Below are 24,659 nucleotides of genomic sequence, written 5' to 3' on the forward strand. Positions count from 1 at the left end.
CGCCCCTTCCCCTTTAATCCCCGCCCCTCCTCCCCCATTGGCCCCTTGAGGCCCCGCCCCCTCGCTCCGAGGCCCCGCCCCCCGCCATCTCCCGGCCGGGCCGCGCCGCCCTCGGGCCGCGGGTTCGAGTCCCGGCCCCGTCCTGGTGGCGCCGCCGGTACCGGAACCGGGCCTGGGCTGGGTCTGGGGGCTCCTCCCGCGGGGGAGTTACCGGGGATAATGGGGGGCATAACGGGGGAGTTACCGGGGGGGTTTATGGGGGGAATAACGGGGAGGGAAACGGGGGTTAATGAGGGGGATAACGGAGGGATAACGGGGGGGCTTAAGGGGGTTACCGGGAGGGGTTAATGGGGGGGATAACGGGGGGGTTACCGGGGTTAATGGGGGGGATAACGGGGCGTTAATGGGGGAGTTAAGGGGGGGTTATCGGGGTAATGAGGGGAATAACGGGGGTTAATAAGGGTGATAATGGAAGGGATAACGGGGAGGTTAAGGGGGGGTTACCGGGGATAACGGGGGGGGGGTTAATGGGGGAATAAGGGGCGTTACCGGGATAACGGGGGGGATACGGGGGGATTACCGGGGATAATGGGGGCGTTACCGGGGATAACGTGGGACATATTGGGGGGTTAACGGGGGGGGGGTTAATAGGGGAGATAACGGGGGGTTACCGGGGGGTTAATGGGGGGATCACCGTGGAAGATAACGAGGGGTTAACGGGACAGCCCCCCCAAACTCTTCAGGACCCCCAAAACCACTCCAGGACCACCAAAAATCACTCCGGGACCCCCAAAACCATTCCGGGACCCCCCCAGAACTCCCCAAAACCTTCGGGACCCCCCAAAATCAATTCGGGATCCCCCAAACCTGCTCCAGGACCCACCAAAACTGCTTTGGGACCCTCCCTATAACCACTCAAGGACCCCCCAAAATCCCCCCAGGATCCCCCAAAACCCACCAGGGACCCCCCCAAAATCCCCCCAGTATCCCCAGACCCCTTTGGGACCCCCAAAAACGCCCCTGGGACCCCCCAAATTCCCCCCAAAACCCCCTCTGGGACCCCTTGGAGCGCCTCCTCCAGACCCTCCTGGCCCAGCTGGACCCCTCCAGACCCCTTTGGGACCCCCCAAATTCCCCAAAATCCCCCAGGATCAAAAAACCCCCCCGGGACCACTTGGACTGTGCCCAGCTGGACCCCCCAGGAACCCCCAGACCCCTTTGAGACCCCCCAAAATCCCATCCAGGACCCCCCAAAACCCCTCTGGAACCCTCTAAAACCACTCTGGGACCCCCCCATAACCCCTCTAGGACCCCCCAAAACCCCTCCAGATCCCCCCAAAATACCCCAAGACCCCCCAGACCACTTGGGGACCCTCTAAGATCCCTCCAGGACCCCCCAAAACCCCTCTGGTACCCTCTAAAACAACACTGGGACCCCCCAAAACTGCTTTGGGACCTCCCCAAAACTCCTCCAGTACCACCCAAAACCCCTTTCGGAACCCCCAAAATGCCCCAGGACCCCCCAAACTCCCAAAATTCCCCTCTAGGACCCCCCAAAATCCCCCCAGGATTCCCCAAAATTCCCTTTTACGGCGCTTTTGCGACACTCGCGCTTTACGGCATTCTTTTAAATGGAACTTTCACAGCACTGCACTTTACGGATTTGATTTATTTTGAATTATTTTACTTTTTTAAAAATTTATTTTATATATCACATATAATATATATATTATATATCTATAATATATCATATATATAATACATATTTATAATATATTATATATATTATATTTATATCTATTATATTTATATATATATTTTCATTTTTTCCTAATTTTTTTTATTTTTAAATCTTTTTTATTCAATTTCATTCCAAGCCGCTGTTTGTCGTGCTGTTTGAGAGTGCCCAGGGTGAGGGAAGAGATAAGAATCTTTTTTTAGTATTATTTTTAGGATTTTGGTGGTATTTTACCTGGGATTTTTCCTGGAATTTTCCTTGATTTTCCTGGGGATTTTTCCAGGAATTTTTAAGGATTTTCGTAGATTTTTTCCAGGAGTATTCCATCATTTTCTGTGAATTTTAAGGATTTTTTTTTTCTTTTCCCAGAATTTTTAGGGGATTTTTTTGGATTTTCCCACTTTTTTACAAGGATTTTTCCGGGGTTTTTCCCTTATTTTTCTGGGATTTTTTCTGAGGATTTTTACCTGGATTTTTCCTAGGATTTTCTGTGATTTTTCAGGATTTTCCCAGGATTTTTACAGGGATTTTTCCAGGTTTTTTTTCCTTATTGTTCTGGGATTATTTCCAGGATTTTCCTGGGGATTTTCCCAGGATTTTCTGTGATTTTTCCAGATTTTTTTTGGGTTTTTCCACAATTTTGAGGGGATTTTTAGGATTATCCCAAGATCTTTCACAGGCATCTTTTCCTTATTTTTCGGGTTTTTTTCCCCAGGATTTTTTCATGGATTTTCCTCGAGTTTTTTTCATTATTTTTCCAGGGTTTATTTCATTTTTCTGGGATTATTTTCCAGGATTTTCCCAGGACTTTTGGGGCATTTTTCTGGGATTTTCCTGGGAATTTTTCCAGGGGTTTTTTAGTTTTCCCAGAGTTTTTTTTTTTTTTTAATTATTATTTTCTAGGATTTCTCCAGGATTTTTATAGAATTTTATCCGAGTTTTTTTTCAGTGATTTTTCCAGGAATTTTCCCTGATTTTCCTGGGGATATTTCCGGGAATTTTCTAGGATTTTTTCCAGGATTTTCTGTGATTTTTTTAGGATTTTTTTGGATTTTCCCAGGGTTTTTTTCCTTATTTTTCTGTGTTTTTTTTTCCAGAATTTTCCTTTGGATTTTTAAATGATTTTTCCAGGGCTTTATTTCATTTTTTCTGGGATTTTTTCCATGATTTTCCCAGGATTTTTGGGGGATTTTTCTGGGAATTTTTCCAAGGCTTTTATTTTTTTTTTTACCAGGATTTTATTTTTATTTTCTAGGATTTTTTCAAGGACGATTGTGGAATTTTATCCATGGAAAAACATGGAATAAATGGGAATAAAAAGCAGAATATTCCTGGGAAAATGGGAATAAAAATGGGAATATTAGGGGAAAATGGGAATTTTACAGGAGAAAATGGAAAACACTTGGAAAAAATTGGAATTTCCAGGGAAAATGGGAATAAAAATGGGAATAAAAACCAAAATATTCCTGGGAAAACGAGAATGAAAATGGAATAAAAATGAGAATATTCCAAGGGAAAATAGGAAAAAACATGGAATAAATAAGAATATTCTGTGGGCTAAATGGTAATTTTCCAGGGGAAAATGGAAAACACATGGGATAAAAATAGGAATAAAAATGGGAATATTCCTGGAAAATTAATGGGGAATTAATGGGAATTAATGGGATCAATGATGGGGCTGGTGCAGCTGAGCTGCCTCTGGAAAGCAAAATAAACATGGAAAAATATGGAATAAATATGGAAAAGCATGGATTAAATATCAGGAATTAATTAATAATTAACAGGAATTAATGGGAAATCAATTGAGAATTAATGGGGTCAATGATGGGGCTGGTGCAGCTGAGCTGCCTCTGGAAAACAGGGAAAAACTGGGAAAAATATGGAATAAAGATGGAATTAACACCTGGAATTACTAATAATTAATGAGGATTAATGGGGAATTAATACAGTTAATTATGGGGAGTTAAATAGGAATTAATGGGAATTAATGGGGTTAATAATGAGGCTAATAATGGGGAATGAATGGGGTTGGTGCAGCTGAGTTGCCTCTGGAAAACAGGGAAAAAACCGGGAAGAAATAGGGAATAAAGACGAAATTAACATCTGGAATTAATTAACAATTAGTGGGGAATTAATGGGGGATTAATTATAAATTAGTGGAATTAATAATGGGGAGTTAATTGGGAATTAATGGGGTTAATAATGGGCAATTAATGGGGTTGGTGCAGCTGAGCTGCCTCTGGAAAACTGAGAAAAAAAACCATGGAATAAACATGGAATAAATATAGGAAAATATGGAATAAATATCAGGAATTAATTATTAATTAATGGGGTCAATGAAGGGGTTGGGGTTTGCTCTGGAGCTGCCGCTGCAGCTGAGCTGTTACTAGAAAATTTGCAATAAATATAGAAAAAAAAATCAAATAAGATGGAATAAATATTAGAAATTAATGAATAATTATTGGCAATAATGGGATTTTCCGGCCCTGACTCACGGCTCCAGTTTTTGGCCATTTTGAGGAGTTGCCAGCGCGGGTGTAGCAGTCCCAGGCCTCCTCCAGCTGCCAGGAACCCCTGGGAAATGGGAAAAAATGGGAAAAATCCAATTATTCTGGGGAAAATGGGAACTATTCTGGGAAAACTGGGAATTCTGGGAGTTATTCTGGGGTAAAAAGGGAATTATTCCGTGAAAAATGGGAGTTTTTTCTGGGAAAACAGGGAATTACTTTGGGAATTCTGGGGGTGGGGAAGGAACCGGGGTGGGAAAAGGGGAATTGGGGCAATTTTGGGTGTCCCCCTCAAGGAAATCCCCAATTTCCCCCTCAGGACCTCCCAATTCCCCTCATAATTCCTCCAATTCCCCTCATAATTTCCGCAATTTCCCTCAGGACCCCCCAATTCCCCTCAGGACCCCCCAATTTCCCTCATAATTCCCCCAATTTCCCCTCAGGACCCCCCAATTCCCCTCATAACTTCCCCAATTTCCCTCATAATTCCCCCAATTTCCCCTCAGAACCCCCAATTTCCCTCATAATTCCCCAATTCCCCTCATAATTTCCCCAATTTCCCTCATAATTTCCCCAATTTCCCTCAGGACCCCCCAATTCCCCTCCCCCATCCCACTTTTCCCTCACAATTTCCCCAATTTTTCCCCAATTTTCCCCCAATTCCCCTCCCCCCCATTCCCTCACGACTCCCCCAGTTCCCGCCTTTCCCCCCCGCCTCATTTTCCCGCCCTTTTCCCCCCTCAGGCCTCCCGTCTCCCCTTCCCCCCCCGTTCCCCTCAGGCCTCCCGCGGCCTCCCCGGCCCCGCCGCCCGCCCCGTTCCCCCTCGCCGGTACCGGACGCACCCGAAGAGGCCCCCGAGGAAGGACTGAGCCCCCCGGACCTTCCGCTCGGCCTCGCTCAGCAACCGCTGCGTCTCCGCCTCCTTCTCCGCCGCCATGGCCGCCATGACGGCGCCGCCGCCGTCCCGCGTGACCCCCGCGCCGCGTCACGTGACGGGGAGCGCCCCGTAAGCAGCGCGGGGCGCCCCCTGGCGGGCGGGAGGAGTGAGGGGAGCGGTGTGTGGGCGTGGTTTATGCAAATCGAGACGCGCGACGGGGGTGGGCAGAACTCGGGGTGGGGGCGTGGTTTGTGGTGATTTACGGCGTGTGGGGGCGTGGTGTATGCAAATTAAGAGGGTTGTGCTTGTTGGTTTTGTGGTGGGGCGTGGTTTATGTAAATGAGAGACTCAGGCTGGCGCGCTGCGCATCGGGCGTGGTTTATGCTAATATCAAGTGAAGTAGGCGTGGTGTATGCTAATCACCGTCCTGCTAGGCGTGACTTATTCAAATGAGAGGTCCCTCACGGGGGGGCTTGGCCCCTGAGGCGCCAGCGCGGGGGCGTGTCTATTCTAATGCCTGTCCGGGGGCGCGGTTTATGCTAATCAATTCCTCCCCGTCCTTTCGCGGGGGGGCCCGGTACAGAGAGGGGCCATCCCGTTCAACCCCCCCTGACCTTTCCAAGTCCCCTCCCGGTGGTTTCCGGTCCGCGTAGAACGGCGGCGATGTGGCGGCCGCGATCAGGCACCGCCGCGAACCCCTAAGCGGCGGGGCCCGGCGGGGTCCTGGCGGCGTTGCCCGTGCGGGGGCGCCTGGGAGACCCCGCGCCGGGGGCCGCTGAGGCCTCACGGTGAGTCCGCCACAAAAAAAAAAAAAAAAAAAAAAAAAAAAAAGAAAATGAAAAATCCCCGAAACGCCCGGAACGGCCGCGAGCCCCGAACGGCCCCGGACGGGCAAACGGGCCCGGATCGCGGCTCGGTCGCGGCAGCGGCGGCGACAGCGCGGCCGCGCCCCCCCCCCCCCCCCGCTCCCCTCAGGCCGGGATTTCCCCCCCCCCGTCCCCCTCCCCCCTCAGGGGCCGCCGCGCCCCCTCCCCCCCCTCCCCTCCCCCCCCCGCGCACCGGGACGGGCGGGGCCCCTCCCCCACCCCCACCGGGAGCACCGGGAGGGGGGAGGGGAGCGGGTGGGGCCTTCGGCCTCATCCTCCTCCTCCGCTGCTGCTGCTGCTGCTGCTCTTCCTCTTCCTCTTCCTCCGGCTGGGGCGGGCGGGGCGGCCGGAGCCTTCCTCAACCTCCTCTTCCTCACCCTCATCTTCCTCAGCCTCATCTTCCTCAGCCTCCTCTTCATCACCCTGCTCTGTGTCTGCCTCTGCCTCCTCTTCCTCATCTTCCTCACCCTCATCTTCCTCAGCCTCCTCTTCCTCACCCTCATCTTCCTCAGCCTCCTCTTCATCACCCTGCTCTGTGTCTGCCTCTGCCTCCTCTTCCTCATCTTCCTCACCCTCATCTTCCTCAGCCTCCTCTTCCTCAGCCTCATCTTCCTCAGCCTCCTCTTCATCACCCTCATCTTCCTCTGCCTCTCCTTCCTCACCCTCATCTTCCTCACCCTCCTCTTCCTCAGCCTCCTCTTCCTCACCCTCATCTTCCTCTGCCTCCTCTTCATCACCCTCATCTTCCTCAGCCTCTCCTTCCTCAGCCTCCTCTTCATCACCCTCATCTTCCTCACCTTGCTCTGTGTCTGCCTCCTCTTCCTCATCTTCCTCCTCTTCCTCACCCTCATCTTCCTCAGCCTCCTCTTCCTCACCCTCATCTTCCTCACCCTGCTCTGTGTCTTCTTCCTCTTCCTCACCCTGTTCTGACTCTGCCTCTTCCTCCTCATCCTCCTCTGTGCCTTCCTCACCCTCCTCTTCCTCACCCTGCTCTGCCTCTGTGCCTTCCTCCTCACCCTCCTCTTCCTCGTCCTGCCGTGTCTCTGTCTCCTCTTCCTCATCTTCCTCTTCCTCACCTTGCTCTGTGTCTTCTTCATCTTCCTCTTCCTCCCGCTCCTCTTCCTCTGCCCCGTCCCATGCCTGTGTGTGCGGCCTTCCTCCCCTTCCTCCTCCCCTTCCTCCTCCTCTTCCTCCTCCTCTTCCTCCTCCTCCTCAGGGCTTTGGTGCGTGGCCTTCATCCCCTCCTCCTCCTCCTCCTCCTCCTCCTCCCTGGGGAGCTGTTGGGGTTGGTGCTGGAGCTCTCCTGCTCTTCCTCCTCTTCATCCTCATCTTCCTCCTCTTCATCCTCCTCCTCCTCCTCTTCCTCCTCTTCCTCCTCTTCCTCCTCCTCCTCCTCCTCCTCTTCCTCCTCTTCATCCTCATCTTCCTCCCGCTCTTCCTCCTCCTCTTCCTCGGGAGCTGCTTTGGGAATGTCCCGGCCCTGGCTCTGTGTGTGGCCTTCCTCCTCCTCCTCCTCCTCCTCCTCCTCTTCCTCCTCCTCTTCCTCCTCCTCCTCCTCTTCCTCCTCCTCTTCCTCTTCTCTTCCTCCTCCTCTTCCTCCTCCTCCTCCTCTTCCTCCTCCTCTTCCTCCTCTTCCTCCTCCTCCTCCTCTTCCTCCTCATTTCCTCCTCCTCTTCCTCCTCGTCTTCCTCACCTTCACCCTCCTCATCCTCAGGGTGCCCCTGGCCTGTTCCCCCTTTCTGCTCTTCCTCCTCTTCCTCCTCTTCATTTTCTTCTCCTCTTCTTCCTCGCCTTCATCTTCCTCCTCCTCCTCCTCCTCATCCTCGGGGTGCCCCTGGCCTGGCCTGCCCTTCCTCCCCTTCTCCTCCTCCTCTTCCTCATCTTCATCTTCTGCTTTTCTTCCTCTTCCTCCTCTTCATCTTTTCCTGCTCTTCCTCCTCCTCCTCCTCCTCTTCATTTTCTTTTGCTCTTCCTCCTCCTCCTCCTTATCTTCTCCTATTCTTCCTGCTCCTCCTCCTCTTCCTCCTCTCCCTCCCCCCCTCACGTTCAGGGTTTGGGGTTTCCCCTCCCCCCTCCCAGGGCCCCAAAATTCCCAAAATCCCAAAATTCCCAAAATCCCAAAATCCTGAAATCCTGAAATTCCGAATTTCCCTGAACACCAAAATCCCAAAACCCCAAAATCCCAAATTCCTCAAAATCCCAAATCCTGAAATCCTGAATTTCCGAATTTCCCTGAACACCAAAATCCCAAATTTCTCAAAAACCCCAAAATCCCGAAGTCCTGGAATTCCGAATTTCCCTGAACACCAAAAGAGCCAAATTCCCAAATCCTGAAATCCTGAATTTGCCTGAGCACCAAAATCCCCAAAATCCCAAATTCCTCAAATCCCCAAATCCTGAAATCCCGAATTTCCCAAAAGTCCCGGAGACCCCCAAAATCCCAAAATCCCAAAATCCCAAAATCCCGGAATTGGCCCCAAAGCCCCGAATTTTTTTGGGAATTCTGGAGATTTTGGGGGAATTTTGGGAATTCTGGGGACGCTTTGGGGAATTTTGGAGGTTTTTGTGGAATTTTGGGGGGAAATTCTGGAGGATTTTTGGGAATTCTGGAGGTTTTTGGGAATTCTGGAGGATTTTTGGGGAATTTTGGGGGAATTCTGGAGGGTTTTTGGGGAATTTTGGGGATGTTTCTGGGAATTTTGGAGGATTTTCGTGGATTTTTGGGAAGGGAATTCTGGAGGATTTTTTCAGGAATTCTGTGATTTTTTGGGGGAGATTTTTGGAGGTTTCTTGGGGAATTTTGGAGGATTTTCGTGGAATTTTGGAGATTTTTTTGGGGGGGAATTCTGGAGGATTTTTTTGGGAATTTTGGGGGGCAAATTCTGGAGGTTTTTTCAGGAATTTTGGAGGTTTTTTGGGAATTCTGGGGATGTTTTGGGGAATTTTGGAGGTTTTTTGGGAATTCTGTGATTTTTTTGGGGGGGATTTTGGGAGGTTTTTTGGGGAATTTTGGAGTTTTTTTCAGGAATTCCGGAGGTTTTTGGGGAATTTTGGGGGGGAATTCTGGAGGATTTTTTTGGGAATTTTGGGGGAATTCTGTGATTTTTTGGGGGGGATTTTGGGAGGGTTTTTGGGGAATTCTGGAGGTTTTTTGGGAATTCCGGAGGTTTTTTGGGAATTCCATGATTTTTTGGGGGGAATTTTGGGAGGGTTCTTGGGGAATTTTGGGGAATCCCACTGATGTTTTTGGGAAATTTGGAGGTTTTTTTAGGGAATTCCGGAGGTTTTTTGGGAATTCCGTGATTTTTTGGGGGGAATTTTTGGAGGTTCCTTGAGGAATTTTGGAGGTTTTTTCAGGAATTCTGTGATATTTTGGGGGGATTTTGGGAGGTTTTTTTGGAATTTTGGAGGTTTTTTTGGCATTTCCGGGGAAACTGAGGCACGGTGGGAGGCGGAAGGGGGAGGGGCATCCCCGGGGCTGCCGGCCCTGATTGGGCGGGGCCGTGACCTGGAGTAACCCCGGAGTAACCCCTGAGCATCCCTGGAGTAACCTCGGGGTAACCCCAGAGTATTCCCGGAGTATTTATGGAGTAACCTGTGAGTAACCCCGGTGTATTTCTGGAGTAACTCTGGAGTAACCCCGGAGTATTCCTGGAGTAACCACGGAGTAACCCCGGTGTATCCATGGAGTAACCTCAGTGTATTCATGGAGTAACCCCGGTGTATTCATGGAGTAACCCCAGAGTATCTTTGGAGTAACCTTGGGGTAACCCCAGAGTATTCCTTGAGTATTTATGGAGTAACCTGTGAGTAACCCCGGTGTATCCATGGAGTATTGCCGGTGTATTTATGGAGTAACCCTGGTGTATCCCTGGAGTAGCCCCTCGGTGCTCTCGGTGTATCCCTGGTGTAACCCTGGAGTATCCCTGCCCTACCCCCCCCCAAGTATTCCTGGAGTATCACTGTAGTATCTTCAGAGTATGGAGTGAGTAACTGTGGAGTATGTACGGGCCTGGATGCTGGGACTGAGGCTCTGAGTATCCCTGGAGTATCCCTGGAGTATCCCTGAGAAGGAGCTCGGGGTTGGAATTCCAGCTCGGAGTATCCCTGGAGTAACCCTGGAGTATCCCTTTAGTATGGAGCGGGATCTGTGCCGTGTGTAACCTCTGAGTAGGAGCTGGGGGCTGGAATTCCGGCCTGGAGTATCCCTGGAGTAACCCTGGAGTATCCCTGAGAAGGAATTTGGGGTTGGAATCCCAGCCCGGAGTAACCCCGGAGTATCCCCGGAGTAAAATCCAATCCAGGGCCGTTTCCTGCAATTCTGGGGCTCAAACCGGGAATTTTCCCCCAGGAATTCCCTCCCAAAACTGTGACAAAAATGGGAATTTTGGGACTTCAAAAATGCAAATTTTGGGATTTCAAAAATGCAAATTTTGGGATTTCAAAAATGCAAATTTTGGGATTTTTATCCCCAAAACCACAACAAGAATTAGAAATTTTGGGATATCAAAAATGGGGATTTTGGGCTTTTTATCCCCAAAACTGTGACAAAAATGGGGATTTTGGCATTTCAAAAATGAGAATTTTGTGCTTTTTATCCCCAAAACTGTGACAAAAATGGGAATTTTGGGATTTCAGAACTGGGAATTTTGGGGATTTTTATCCCCAAAACCACAACAAAAATCAGAGATTTTGGGATGTCAAAAACAATGGGAATTTTGGGATTTCGAAAATGGGAATTTTGGGGATTTTTATCCCCAAAACCACAACAAAAATCAGAGATTTTGCAATTTCAAAAATGGGAATTTTGGGATCTCGAAAATGGGAATTTTGCGATTTCAGAACTGGGAATTTTGAGATTTCAATAATGGGAATTTTGGGGATTTTTATTCCCAAAACTGTGACAAAAGTGGGAATTTTGGGCTTTCAGAGCTGGGAATTTTGGGTTTCCCGGGTTTCCCATGGCACGAACGGCCAAAGGGAAATTGGGGATTTTTCCGGAAGGTTCCGCGCTGACGCCGCCCCTCCCCCCCTCTGTCCCCGCAGTTGTCATGGATGATGAAGACGGGCGGTGCCTGTTAGACGTCATCTGGTGAGTCCGGAACCTTCCGGAAACCTCCGGGATTTACGGGGAAAAATGGGGGGAAAATGGGGAAAAATATGGGGGAAAAAATGGGGAAAAAATGGGGGAAAAATGGGGAAAAATATGGGGAAAAATGGGGGAAAATGGGGGGAAAATGGGAGAAAAAATGGGGGGAAAAGGGGGGAAAAATGGGGGAAAAATGGGGGAAAAGGGGGGAAAAGGGAGGGAAAAATGGGGGAAAAGGGAGGGAAAAAAGGGGGGGGAAATGGGGGAAAAAGATGGGAAAAAATGGGGGAAAATGGGGGAAAAATATGGGGAAAAAGATGGGAAAAAATGGGGAAAATGGGGTGGAAAATATGGGAAAAAAAGGGGGGAAAATGGGGTTAAAATGGGGGAAAAAGGGGGGGAAAATGGGGGAAAAAGAGGGGAAAAAATGGGGGAAAAAGAGGGGAAAAAATGGGGGGGAAAAAGGGGGAAAAATGGGGGAAAAATATGGGAAAAAATGGGGGAAAATGGGGGGAAAAGGGAGGGAAATGGTAAAAAAACCGGGGGAAATGGGGGGAAATGGGGTTAAAATGGGGAAAAAATGGGGGAAAAATGAGGGGAAAAGGGAGAAAAAAGGGGGAAAAATGGAGGGAAATGGTAAAAAAATGGGCAGGAAATGGGAAAAAAAGTGGGAGAAATGGGGGGGGAAAATATGGGAAAAATGGGAGAAAAATGGGGAAATAAGGGAAAAAATGGGGGGCAAATGGAGAAAAAAAGGGGGAAAATGGGGAAAAGGGAGGGAAATGGTAAAAAAACTGGGGGAAATGGGGGGAAAAAGGGAAAAAAATGGGGTTAAAAGATGGGAAAAAAATGGGGGGGAAATGGAGAAAAAAGGGCTAAAAATGGAGGGAAATGGGGGGAAAATGGGCAGGAAATGGGGGGAAAATGGGGGAAAAATGGGGGAAAAAGGGAGGGAAATGGTAAAAAAAATTGGGGAAATGGGGGGGAAAAAGGGGAAAAAATGGTGAAAAATGGTGTGAAAAAATGGGGGGGAAATGGGGAAAAAAGGGAGGGAAATGGTAAAAAAAATGGGGAGGAAAATGTAAAAAAATGGGAGGGAAATGGTCTAAAAAAAGGGCCAGAAAAGGGAAAAAAAGGTGGGAAATAACCCCAAAAAAAAAAGAGAAGTGGTAAAAAAATGGGCAGGAAATGGGGAAAAAAGGGGGGAGGAAATGGGGAAAATTGTAAAAAAATGGGAGGGAAATAGGCAAAAAAAAGGATCAGAAAGGGGGAAAAAAGGAGGGAAGTGGCCCTAAAAAAGGAGAAAAAATGGTGCAAAAAGGGTGGGAAATGCCTCAAAAATAAGAGGGAAATGACCCAAAAAAGGAGGAAAATGGTGCAAAAAAAGGGTGGGAAATGGACCCAAAAAGGGCAGGAAAGGGAAAAAAAAGGTCAAAAATGGTCCCAAAATAAGGAGGGAAATGAGCAAAAAATGGAGGAAAATCACCCCAAAAAATGGAGGGAAATGGTCCCAAAAAAGAGAGAAAAATGGGGAAAAAAGGTGAGAAATGGGGGGAAAAATGGAGGGAAATCACCCCAAAATAAGGAGGGAAATGGAGAAAGAACCTGGAGGGAAATGGTCCCAAAAAAGGGAATTTTTGGAAAATCCCGAATTTTCCCGGAATTCCTGGCTGAGGCTCCGCCCCCTCTGTCCCCAGCGATCCGCAGGCCCTGAACGATTTCCTCCATGGATCCGAGAAGGTGAGCGCCCAAAACCCCCCAAAAGTCCCAATTTTCAGCCAAAAACACCAATTTTCCTAATCCCTCCTTTTTCCCAAAAAAATCCCATTTTTCCATGCAAAAAATCCCATTTTTCCATTAAAAACCCCATTATTTTCCATTAAAAAATCCCATTTTTCCATTAAAAACCTCATTATTTTCCATTAAAAATTCCCATTTTTCCACCCAAAAAATCCCCTTTTTTCCTTTAAAAAATTCCTATTTTTCCTTTTAAAAACTCCCCCATTTTTTCCCATTTTGTCCCCATTTCCTCCCCATTTTTTTCCCAATTTCCCCCATTTTTCCATTCTTTTCATTTCCCCTATGTTCCCCATTTTTCCCCCCTTGTTTTCCCAATTTTTCCTCCACTTTTCCCTGATTTTTATCCCATTTTTTCCCTAATTTTCCCATATTTTTCCCCCATTTTCCCCTCCCATTTCTTCTTTATTTCTTCCCCATTTTCCCTGATTTTTATCTCATTTTTTCCCTAATTTTCCCGTATTTTTCTCCTATTTTCTTCTCCCATTTCTTCTTTATTTCTTTCCCATTTTCCCTGATTTTTATCCCATTTTTTCCCAAATTTTCCCTGTTTTTTCCCCCCTTTCTTCCCCATTTTCCCCCCCCTTGTTTTCCTCATTTTTTCTCCATTTTCCTCCCATATTTTCTTCCCTATTTTCTTCTCCCATTTCTTCTTTATTTCTTCCCCATTTTTCCTTATTTTTCCACCCATTTTTCGTCCTATTTTCCCCCCTTGTTTTTCTCATTTTTTCTCCATTTTCCCCATTTCCCCCCCATATTTTCCCCCATATTTTCCCCCATATTTTCCCCACATTTTCCCCCCATTTTCCCTGATTTTTATCCCATTTTTTTCCTCCCATTTCTTCTTTATTTCTTCCTCATTTTTCCCTATTTTTCCACCCATTTTTCCTCCTATTTTCCCTCTTGTTTTTCTCATTTCTTGTCCATTTTCCCCATTTCCCCCCTCATTTTCCCCCCATATTTTCCCATTTTCCCCCCATATTTTCCCCACGTTTTTCCCCCATATTTTTCCTTTTTTTCCCCCATTTTTCCCCCTTTTCTTCCCCATTTCCCACCCATTTTCCCCCCTTGTTTTCCTCATTTTTTCTCCATTTTCCCCCCGTATTTTCTCCCTTATTTTCCCCTCCAATTTCTTCTTTATTTCTTCCCCATTTTTCCCTATTTTTCCACCCATTTTTCCTCCTATTTTCCCCCCTTGTTTTTCTCATTTTTTCTCCATTTTCCCCATTTCCCCCCTCATTTTCCCCCCATATTTTCCCCCATATTTTCCCCACATTTTTCCCCCATTTTCCCTGATTTTTATCCCATTTTTTGCCTCCCATTTCGTCTTTATTTCTTCCCCATTTTTCCCTATTTTTCCACCCATTTTTCCTCCTATTTTCCCCCCTTGTTCTTCTAATTTTTTCTCCATTTTCCCCATTTCCCCCCCTATTTTCCCCCCATATTTTCCCATTTTCCCCCATATTTTCCCCATATTTTTTCCCCCCATTTTTTCCCATTTTCCCCCCGTATTTTCCCCCATATTTTCCCCATATTTCCCCCACATTTTCCCCCATTTTTTCCCATTTTTTTCCCGTTTTTTCCCAGAATTTGCAGTAATTTCCCGTTTTCGTTGCAGATTGACAGCGATGATCTCCTGGACAACTCCGGCGACGCCGCCAGCGCCTTCTTCGAGGGGGCCGGGGTGGGTGCGGCCTCTGCTCTCCCCCTTTTTCCCCCAAAATCTCCCCAAAATTCCCATGAAAAAACTCCGAATTTCCTGGGAAAACCCTCTGGGTTTTGGGGCAAAATCCCCCAGATTTCCTGGGAAAAACCCACAAAATTTCCTGGGAAAATTCCCCAGATTTTGGGGCAAAACCCCCTCAGATTTCCCAGGAAAAGCTCCCCAAATTTACGGGGAAAATCCCCAAAATTTCCTGGGAAAATTCCCCAGATTTTGGGGCAAAAACCCCCTCAGATTTCCCAGGAAAAGCTCCCCAGATTTATGGGGAAAATCCCCAAAATTTCCTGGGAAAATTCCCCAGATTTTGGGGCAAAAACCTTCTCAGATTTCCCAGGAAAACCTCTCCAAATTTTGGGGGAAAATTTCCCAAGATTTCCCATGAAAACCCCCAAAATTTCCTGGGAAAATTCCCCAGATTTTGGGGCAAAACCCCCTCAGATTTCCCAGGAAAAGCTCCCCAAATTTACGGGGAAAATCCCCAAAATTTCCTGGGAAAATTCCCCACATTTTGGGGCAAAACCCCCTCAGATTTCCCGGGAAAACCTCTCCAAATTTCCCAGGAAAACCTCTCCAAATCTTCCCAGAAGACCCCCTCGATTTTGGGGAAGATCCCCCGGATTTTGGGGGCAATTCCCCGGATTTTGGGGGCGAAGCCTCCCAGATTTCCCGGGAAAATACCCTGGAATTTGGGGGGAAATCCGGTTGGGTTCCGTTGGGTTCCGTTGAGTTTTGGAGCGTTCCATTGAGCTCCACTGGGTTCTGTTGTGTTCCATTGGGACTCATGGATCTCCATTGGGTTCTGTTGAGCTCCATTGGGTTTGAGTGGGTTCCATTGAGTTCCATTGGGTTTGGTTGGGTTCTATTGAGCTCCATTGGGTTCCGTTGATCTCCATTGAGCTCCATTGGGTTCTGTTGTGTTCTATTGGGTTTCGTTGATCTCCATTGAACTTCATTGGGTTCTGTTGAGCTCCATTGGGTTTGAGTGGGTTCCATTGAGTTCCATTGATCTCCATTGAGCTCTATTGGGTTTGATTGGGTTCCATTGATCTCCATTGAACTCCATTGGGTTCCATTGGGTTTCATGGATCTCCATTGGGTTCTGTTGAGTTTGGTTGGGTTCTGTTGGGTTCTCCTTGGTTACGTTGGGTTCCATGGAGCTCAGTAGGTCCCATTGAGCTCCGTTGGGTTCTGTTGAGTTCTGTTGAGCTCCATTGGGATTGATTGGGTTCCATTGAGTTCCATTGGGTTCCACTGAACTCTGTTGAGCTCCATTTGGTTTCATTGATCTCCATTGGGTTCTGTTGAGTTCCGTTGACCTCCATTGGGTTCTGTTGAGCTCAGTTGAGTTCCATTGATCTCAGTTGGATTCCATTGGGTCTCTCACCCCCTCAAGCCCCGCCTTCATGTAACCCCTCGTTCTTTCCCGTCCCCTCAGCTCCACGGCCAGGAGGCCTCGGGGAATCCTCTGAGCTCTGTTGGGTTCCATTGGGTTCCATTCATCTCCATTGGGTTCTGTTGAGTTTGGTTGGGTTCTCCTTGGTTACGTTGGGTTCTGTTGAGCTCCATTGGGTTCCATTGATCTCCATTGAACTCCATTGGGTTCCATTGACCTCAGTTGGATTCCATTGGGTCTCCCACCTCTTCAAGCCCCGCCTCCATCTAACCCCGCCCCCTTTCCCGTCCCCGCAGCTCCACGGCCAGGAGGCCTCGGGGAACCCTCTGAGCTCCATTGAGATCCATTGGGTTCCATTGGGTTCTGTTGGGTCCCATTGAGCTCCGTTGGGTTCCATTGAGTTCCATTGATCTCCATTGGGTTCTGTTGAGTTTCGTTGGGTTCTGTTGGGTTCTCCTTGGTTACGTTGGGTTCTGTTGAGCTTCGTTGGGTTTCGTTGATCTCCATTGAACTCCATTGGGTTCTGTTGAGTTTGGTTGGGTTCTCTTGGGTTCTTCTTTGTTACATTGGGTTCCATTGATCTCCATTGAACTCCATGGGGTTCTGTTGAGTTCCATTGACCTCCATTGGGTTCCATTGATCTCCATTGAACTCCACTGAGCTTCATTGATCTCCATTGAACTCCATGGTTCTCTATTGAACTCCATTGGGTTCTGTTGAGTTCCATTGAACTCCATTGAACTCCATTGGGTTCTGTTGGGTTCTTTTGAGCTCCATTGACCTCCATTGGGTTCCATTGGGTCTCCCACTCCTTCAAGCCCCGCCTCCATCTAACCCCGCCCCCTTTCCCATCCCCTCAGCTCCACGGCCAGGAGGCCTCGGGGAACCCTCTGAGCTCGGAGCCCAGCGCGCCGCCGGCCAGCGTGGACCTGGACTTCCTGGAGGATGACATCCTGGGCTCGCCGGGCGGCGCCGGCGCGGGCGCCGAGCAGCCGTGCGACATCCTGCAGCAGAGCCTGCAGGAGGCCAACATCACCGAGCAGACGCTGGAGGCCGAGGCCGAGCTGGACCTGGGCTCCTTCCAGCTGCCGGCGCTGCAGCCGGTGGTGCAGGCGGCCGACGGGACGCCGCAGATCTTCTCGGGCGGCGCCGACCTGCTGGGGCTGCAGCCGCCGGCCGTGCTGGCGGCGCCCCAAGCCTTGGTGCAGCCGCCGGCCGACGTGGTGAACAAAGCCATCAGCGTGCAGCCCTTCCTGCAGCAGGTGGGGCTGGGCAACGTCACCATCCAGCCGCTGCCCAACCTGCCCGGCCTGCCCAACGGCAGCCCCGGCGGCGCGCTGGGACTCGGCCCCATCCAGGTGGTGGGCCAGCAGGTGATGGCCATCAACCAGCCGGCGGCGCCGCAGCTGCTGGCCAAGCCGGCGCCGGTGGCGGCCGTGGGCGGGTACATCGCCCAACCGGAAGCGGCGACAGCACAAGGGGCGGGATTGGTGATCCAGAAAAGCCTCCCGGCCGTGGCCGCCACCACCACGCTCAACGGCAGCTCCGTGTTCGGCGGCGTCTCGGCGGCGTCGGCGCAGCCGCTCACGGTCACCTCGGGCCTGGGCGGCTCCCTGGTGCCGGCGCCCAACGTCATCATCCACCGCACGCCCACGCCCATCCAGCCCAAGCCGGCCGGCGTGCTGCAGCAGAAGCTCTACCAGATCTCGCCCAAGCCCTTTGCCACCAGCGGGGCGCTGGCGCTGCCCGAGGCGCCGGCAAAGGCGCAGCAGAACCTGACCTTCATGGCCGGCAAGGCCGCGCCCAACGTGGTGCTCCAGGGCTTCCCGCCCAACGTCTTCAAGCCGCCGCAGCCGCCGCAGCCGCCGGCGCTGGGCAAGGGCATGAGCGTGCACGTGCTCAACCAGGGCGGCTCCATCGTCATCCCGGCGCAGCCCTTCCAGGGCCAGAACCAATTCCTGCTGCCGGGCCAGCTGGCCGGCGCCTCGGCCGTGCCGTTACCGCAGCCGCTGTCGGCGCTGCCGGCCGGCGTCGGGGCCCCGTTGTTACCGGGGGCCGGCCAAGCTCACATCATCGCCGGTCAAGGCGCCGCCGGTGCCGCCACCGCGCAGCTCCTGGCCAACCCCGCGCTGCCGGCGCAGCTGCTCAACCAGAACCTGGCCGGGCAGCTCAACCTGGGCCCGGCGCACATCCTGTCGGCGGCGCCCATCCAGCTGCAGCCGGGCCAGCCGGCGCCCGCGCTTTTCCAGATGCCGGTGTCGTTGGCCGGGCCCCTGCCCAGCCCCGGTTCGGCGGCGGCGGCAGCGGCGGCGCCCACGGTGATCCAGGGTGTGACGCTGGCCAGCCCTGTGGCCGTGCTGGGCGAGGGTTTGGGCGCTGCCGTCAACGTCCCGGCGGCCGCCGGCAGCCCCGGTGCTGAGGCGGGATCCGGTTCCGCTTCCGGTTCCGGTTCTGCTTCCGGTTCCGGTAGCGCCGCGCAGCCCACGGGGGCGGGGACGGGGGCGGGGACAGGGGCGGGGCCGGTGGCGCCAAGCCCCGCCCCCAGCCAGGCCCAGCCCAGCCCCGGCCTGGCCGCCAGCCCCGAGAAAATCCTGCTGGGAACGACGGGCACGGCAACAACGGCAACGGCCGTGATGGGGCAGGACGGCGTGCCCATGTTCCTGCAGCAGGTGAGCGGGATTTATTGGGATTTATTGAGATTTATTGGGGTTTATTGGGATTTTGGGGGATTTTTTGGGGGTTTATTGGGATTTATTGGGGATTTATTGGGGATTTATTGGGGATTTATTGGGGATTTATTGGAATTTATTGAGGGATTTATTAGGAATTTATTGGGGATTTATTGGGGATTTATTGATAAAATCCTGCTGGGAACGACGGGCACGGCAACAACGGCGACGGCCGTGATGGGGCAGGACGGCGTGCCCATGTTCCTGCAGCAGGTGAGGGGAAATTTGGGGATTTATTGGGATTTTATTGGGATTTATTGGGGATTTATTGGGGATTTATTGGGGATTTATTGATAAAATCCTGCTGGGAACGACGGGCACGGCGACGGCGACGGCCGTGATGGGGCAGGACGGCGTGCCCATGTTCCTGCAGCAGGTGAGGGGAAATTTGGAATTTTATTGGGATTTATTGAGATTTATTGGGATTTATTGAGTTTTTTTGGGAGTTTATTGGGATTTATTGAGGTTTATTGGGGTTTATTGGGGATTTATTGGGAGTTTATTGAGATTTATTGAGATTTATGGGGATTTATTGGGATTTATTGGGATTTATTGAGATTTATTGGGGATTTATTAGGATTTATTGGGGATTTATTGGGGATTTATTGAGATTTATTGGGAGTTTATTGGGAGTTCCTTGAGATTTATTGAGATTTATTGGGATTTATTGGGGTTTATTGAGATTTATTGAGATTTATTGGAGATTTTTTAGGATTTATTGGGTATTTATTGAGATTTATAAGGATTTATTGGGATTTTTTGGGATTTATTGGGATTTATTGGGATTTATTGGGGATTTATTGGGGATTTATTGATAAAATCCTGCTGGGAACGACAACGGGCACGGCAACAACGGCAACGGCCGTGATGGGGCAGGACGGCGTGCCCATGTTCCTGCAGCAGGTGAGCGGGATTTATTGGGATTTATTGAGATTTATGGGGATTTATTGGGGATGTATTGGGGATTTATTGATAAAATCCTGCTGGGAACGACGGGCACGGCAACAACGGCAACGGCCGTGATGGGGCAGGACGGCGTGCCCATGTTCCTGCAGCAGGTGAGGGGAAATTCGGGAATTTTATTGGGATTTATTGGGATTTATTTGAATTTTATTGGGATTTATTGGGATTTTATTGGGATTTATTGGAATTTATTGGGTTTTATTGAGGTTTTATTGGGATTTATTGGGATTTATTGAGATTTATTCGGATTTAATGAGATTTATTGGGGTTTTATTGGGATTTATTGGGATTTATTCTGAGTTTATTGAGATTTATTGGGGTTTATTGGGATTTATTGGGATTTATCGGGATTTATTGAGAATTGATGGGGATTATTGGGATTTATTTGGGATTTATTGGGGATTTATGGGGATTTATTAGGATTTATTGAGATTTATGGGGATTCATTGGGATTTATTGAGTTTTTTTTGGGAGTTAATTGGGATTTCTTGGGAGTTCATTGAGATTTATTGAGATTTATTGGGAGTTCATTGAGATCTATTAGGGTTTATTGGGCATTTATTGAGATTTATTGGGTGTTCTTTGGAGTTTATTGAGATTTATTGGGGTTTGTTGGGAGTTTATTGGGATTTATTGGGATTTATTGAGATTTATTGGGAGTTTATTGAGATTTATTGGGGATTTATTGGGAATTATTGGGGATTTATTAGGATTTATTGGGGATTTATTGGGATTTATTGAGATTTATCGGAATTTATTGGGATTTATTGGGGATTTATTAGGGTTTATTGGGGATTTATTGGGATTTATTGGGGTTTATTGGGGTTTATTGAGATTTATTGGGATTTCTTGGGATTTATTGAGATTTATGGGGGTTTCATTGGGATTTCTGGGGATTTATTCTGAGATTGGGATTTGGGGTTTGGGGTCCATTTCTTACAGAATTTGGGGTTTCTGGATCCGTTCCTGACAGGATTTGGGATTTTTGGTCCCATTTCCTTGGGATTTGGGGTTTTTAGGGTTCGTTCTCTCAGGATTTGGGGTTTTGGGTCCATTCCTGACGGGATTTGGGGACATTGTGACAGGATTTGGGATTTTTGGGGCTCTTCTGACAGGATTTGAGGTTTTTAGGACCATTTACTGGATTTGGGGTTTTTGGTCCGTTCCTTGTGGAATTTGGGGTTTTTGGTCACGTTCCTGATGGAATTTGGGTTTCGGTCCTGTTCCTGATGGGATTTGGGATTTTGGGTCCCATTCCTGACAGGATTTGAGGTTTTTAGGGCCATTTACTGGATTTGGGGTTTTAGGGCCGTTCCTGACAGGATTTGGGATTTTTGGGTTCATTCTGATGGGATTTGGGGTTTTTGGGTCCATTCTGACAGGATTTAGGGTTTTTGGTCCCGTTCCTAACGGGATTTGGGGTTTTTGGTCCTGTTCCTTATGGAATTTGGGGTTTTTGGGTCCATTCCTTATGGAATTTGTGGGTTTTGCTCCCGTTCCTGACGGGATTTGGGGTTTTTGGGTCCATTCCTTATGGAATTTGGGGTTTTTGGGTCCATTCCTTATGGAATTTGAGGGTTTTGGGTCCATTCTTTATGGAATTTGGGGTTTCTGGGTCCATTCTTTATGGAATTTGGGGTTTTTGGGTCCATTCTTTATGGAATTTGGGGTTTTTGGGTCCATTCCTTATGGAATTTGGGGTTTTTGGTCCCGTTCCTTATGAGATTTGGGGTTTTTGGGTCCATTCTTTATGGAATTTGGTGTTTTTGGCCCCGTTCCCGATGGGTTTTGGGATTTTTGGTCCTGTTCCTGAGGGAATTTGTGGTTTTTGGTCCTGTTCCTTATGAGATTTGGGGTTTTTGGGTCCATTCTTTATGGAATTTGGTGTTTTTGGCCCCGTTCCCGATGGGTTTTGGGATTTTTGGTCCTGTTCCTGATGGAATTAGGGGTTTTTGGTCCATTCTTTATGGAATTTGGGGGTTTTGGGTCCATCCTTGATGGAATTTGGTGTTTTTGCCCCGTTCCCGATGGGTTTTGCCGTTCAGGTGCCGCCGGCGCTGCTGCTGCAGCCGAAGCCGCCCCCGTCCAGCCCGGCCCCGTTCCCGCCCGCGGCCGCTCCGGTCCTGGTGCCGGCGGCCCCGGCAGCGCCCGGCCCGGCCGCAGGTGGGTCTGGAACCCCAAAATACCCAAATTCCCAAAATCCCGAAATCCTGAAATCCCAAAATCCCGAAATCCCAATGTCCCAAAATCCCGAAATCCCAATGTCCCAATGCCCCGGCAGCGCCCGGCCCGGCTGCAGGTGGGTGCTGGACCCCAAAATCCTGAAATCCCGATGTCCCAAAATCCCAATGTCCCAGTATCCTGAAATCCTGAATTCCCAATGTCCCAAATTCCCGAAATCCCAAATTCCCAATGTCCCAAAATCCCAAATTCCCAGTGTCCCAATGTCCCGAAATCCCAATGTCCCAATGTCCCGGCAGCTCCCGGCCCGGCCGCAGGTGGGTCTGGGACCCCAAAATCCTGAAATCCCAAATTCCCGATGTCCCAAATTCCTGAAATCCCAATGTCCCAAAATCCCAATATCCTGAAATCCTGAAATCCCAATGTCCCAAATTCCCAATTTCCCAACCCCAATTTCCCTTTCCCACCCGCAATTTCCCATCCCCAATTCCCCGGTTTTATCCCCAATTTTCCCGTTTCAGCCCCGTTATTTCCCATTCCCAATTTCCCATTTTATCCCAATTTCCCACCCCCAGTTTCCCATCCGCAATTTCCCATTTTCCCCTAATTTTCCTGGTTTTCTTCCTGTTATTTCCTGTTCCCAATTTCCCGTTCTATCCCAATTTCCCATTCCCAATTTCCTGTTTCACCCCGGTTATTCCCCGTTCCAAATTTCCCGTTTATTCCCAATTTTCCCGTTTCAGCCCCGTTATTTCCCGTTCCCAATTTCCTGTTCCAAATTTCCCAATTTCCCGTTTTACCCCAATTTTCCCGTTTCACCCCGGTTATTTCCTGTTCCCAATTTCCCGTTTTCCCGTTATTCCCCGTTATTCCCCGTTATTCCCCGTTATTCCCCGTTCCCAATTTCCCAATTTCCCGTTATTCCCCATTATTCCCCGTTATTCCCCGTTATTCCCCGTTATTCCCCGTTATTCCCCGTTATTCCCCGTTCCCAATTTCCCGTTTTCCCCCAATTTCCCGTTATTCCCCGTTATTTCCCGTTATTCCCCGTTATTTCCCCCCGGTTATTCCCCGTTTTTCCCGCAGGTGCCGCCGTTGCCGCCGCCGAGGCCCCGAAGCCGCCGCCGTTCTCAGGCCCCGCCCCCGGCCCAGGCCCCGCCCCCGGCCCCGCCCCCGGCAAGGCGGCCCCGCCCCCCGGGAAAGCGGCCCCGCCCCTCCCCCCCCCGCAGCCCGCCCAGGTGAGCGCCCCTCCCCCCCCCGTTTCTCCTTTTTCCCTTTTTTTCCGAGGTTTTCCCTCAATTCTGGGTTTTCCACTTTAATTTACTTTTTTCCCCTTTAAAATCCATTTTTTTCCTATTTTAATTCCATTTTTATCCCATTTAAAATCCAATTTTTTCCTATTTAAAATCCATTTTTTCTTATTTAAAATCCGGTTTTTCCCTATTTTAATTCCATTTTTTTCCCATTTAAATTCCATTTTTTACTCTTTCAAATCCATTTTTTTCCTATTTTAATTCCATTTTTATCCCATTTAAAATCCAATTTTTTCCCTGTTTTAATTCCGTTTTTTTCCCAATTAAAATCCACTTTTTCCCTGTTTTAATTCCATTTTTTTCCCATTTAAAATCCATTTTTTTCCCATTTTAATTCCATTTTTTCCCATTTAAAATCCATTTTTTTCCCTATTTTAATTCCATTTTTATCCCATTTAAAATCCACTTTTTCCCTATTTTAATTCCATTTTTCCCCCATTTAAAATCCTTTTTTTTTCCACTTAAATTTAATTTCTTTCCCATTTTAATTCCATTTTTCCCCATTTAAAATCCATTTTTTTCCCTACTTTAATTCCATTTTTTCCCTCCCTTGATTCCATTTTCTCCCCTTTAATTCAATTTTTTTCCCATTTTAATTCCATTTTTCCTGCCTGACTTTCAAGGTTTTCCCCCTTTAATTCAGTTTTTTTTCCCCTTTAATTCCATTTTCCTCCTTAAATTCCAATTTTCCCCTCTTTATTTCCACTTTTCCCCCTAAATTGGATTTTTCTTTCTTGATTTCCAAGGTTTTTCTTCTTTAATTCCATTTTTTCCCAATTTATTTATTTCTGTTTTTCCCTTTTGGGCTCTCCCTCTTTCCCAGCTCCAGGAATTTTCTGGGATTTTCCCAATTTTTTCCCCATTTTTCTCCAATTATTTCAAAAATAGAATTTTCTCCTATTTTTTCCTGTTTTATCCCAGTTCTTCCCCATTTTCTCCAATTTATTGCAATTTTCTCACAATTTTTTCCCATTTTCCTCTCATTTTTTTTCTGATTTTTTCCCATTTTTTTCCCCAATTCTTTCTCTTTTTCTCCTTTTTTTTCCCATTGCCCTGAATTTTTCCCAATTTTTTTCCAATTTTCCCCGATTTTATCCCATTTTCCCCTTTTTTTTCCCATTTTTTCCCCGTTTTTTCCCCATTTTTTTTCCCCATTTTCCTCCCATTTTTTCCCCATTTTCCCCGTTTTTTCCCAATTTTTTCCCATTTTTCCCATTTTTTCCCAATTTTTTCCCTTTTTTTCCCAATTTTTTCCCATTTTTTCCCCATTTTTTTCCCCATTTTTTCCCATTTTTTCCCCAATTTTTTCCCATTTTTTTCCCAATTTTTTCCCCGATTTTTCCCAATTTTTTCCCAGTTTTTTCCCAATTTTTTCCCAATTTTTTCCCATTTTTTCCCAATTTTTTCCCTGTTTTTTCCCCATTTTTTCCCGTTTTTTCCCCGTTTTTTCCCAATTTTTTCCCCATTTTTTCCCCATTTTTT

At 48.4% G+C, this 24,659-nt stretch overlaps 1 protein-coding gene across 1 annotated transcript; it reads left to right on the forward strand.

The window, feature by feature from the left end:
• Window positions 1–5,880: 5,880 nt before the first annotated feature.
• On the forward strand, window positions 5,881–23,102 carry LOC135441768 (BRD4-interacting chromatin-remodeling complex-associated protein-like; the record flags this gene model as incomplete). Its single annotated transcript, XM_064701318.1, has 7 exons — window positions 5,881–5,911; window positions 11,036–11,081; window positions 12,776–12,818; window positions 14,494–14,559; window positions 16,852–18,660; window positions 21,729–21,846; window positions 22,951–23,102. Coding segments are annotated over exons 2-7 (2,229 nt in total), but the record flags the coding sequence as incomplete, so codon positions are not given.
• Window positions 23,103–24,659: the final 1,557 nt, after the last annotated feature.

Source organism: Zonotrichia leucophrys, unplaced genomic scaffold (assembly GCF_028769735.1).
Source record: "Zonotrichia leucophrys gambelii isolate GWCS_2022_RI unplaced genomic scaffold, RI_Zleu_2.0 Scaffold_487_38270, whole genome shotgun sequence".
NCBI classification, from domain to species: Eukaryota; Metazoa; Chordata; class Aves; order Passeriformes; family Passerellidae; genus Zonotrichia; species Zonotrichia leucophrys.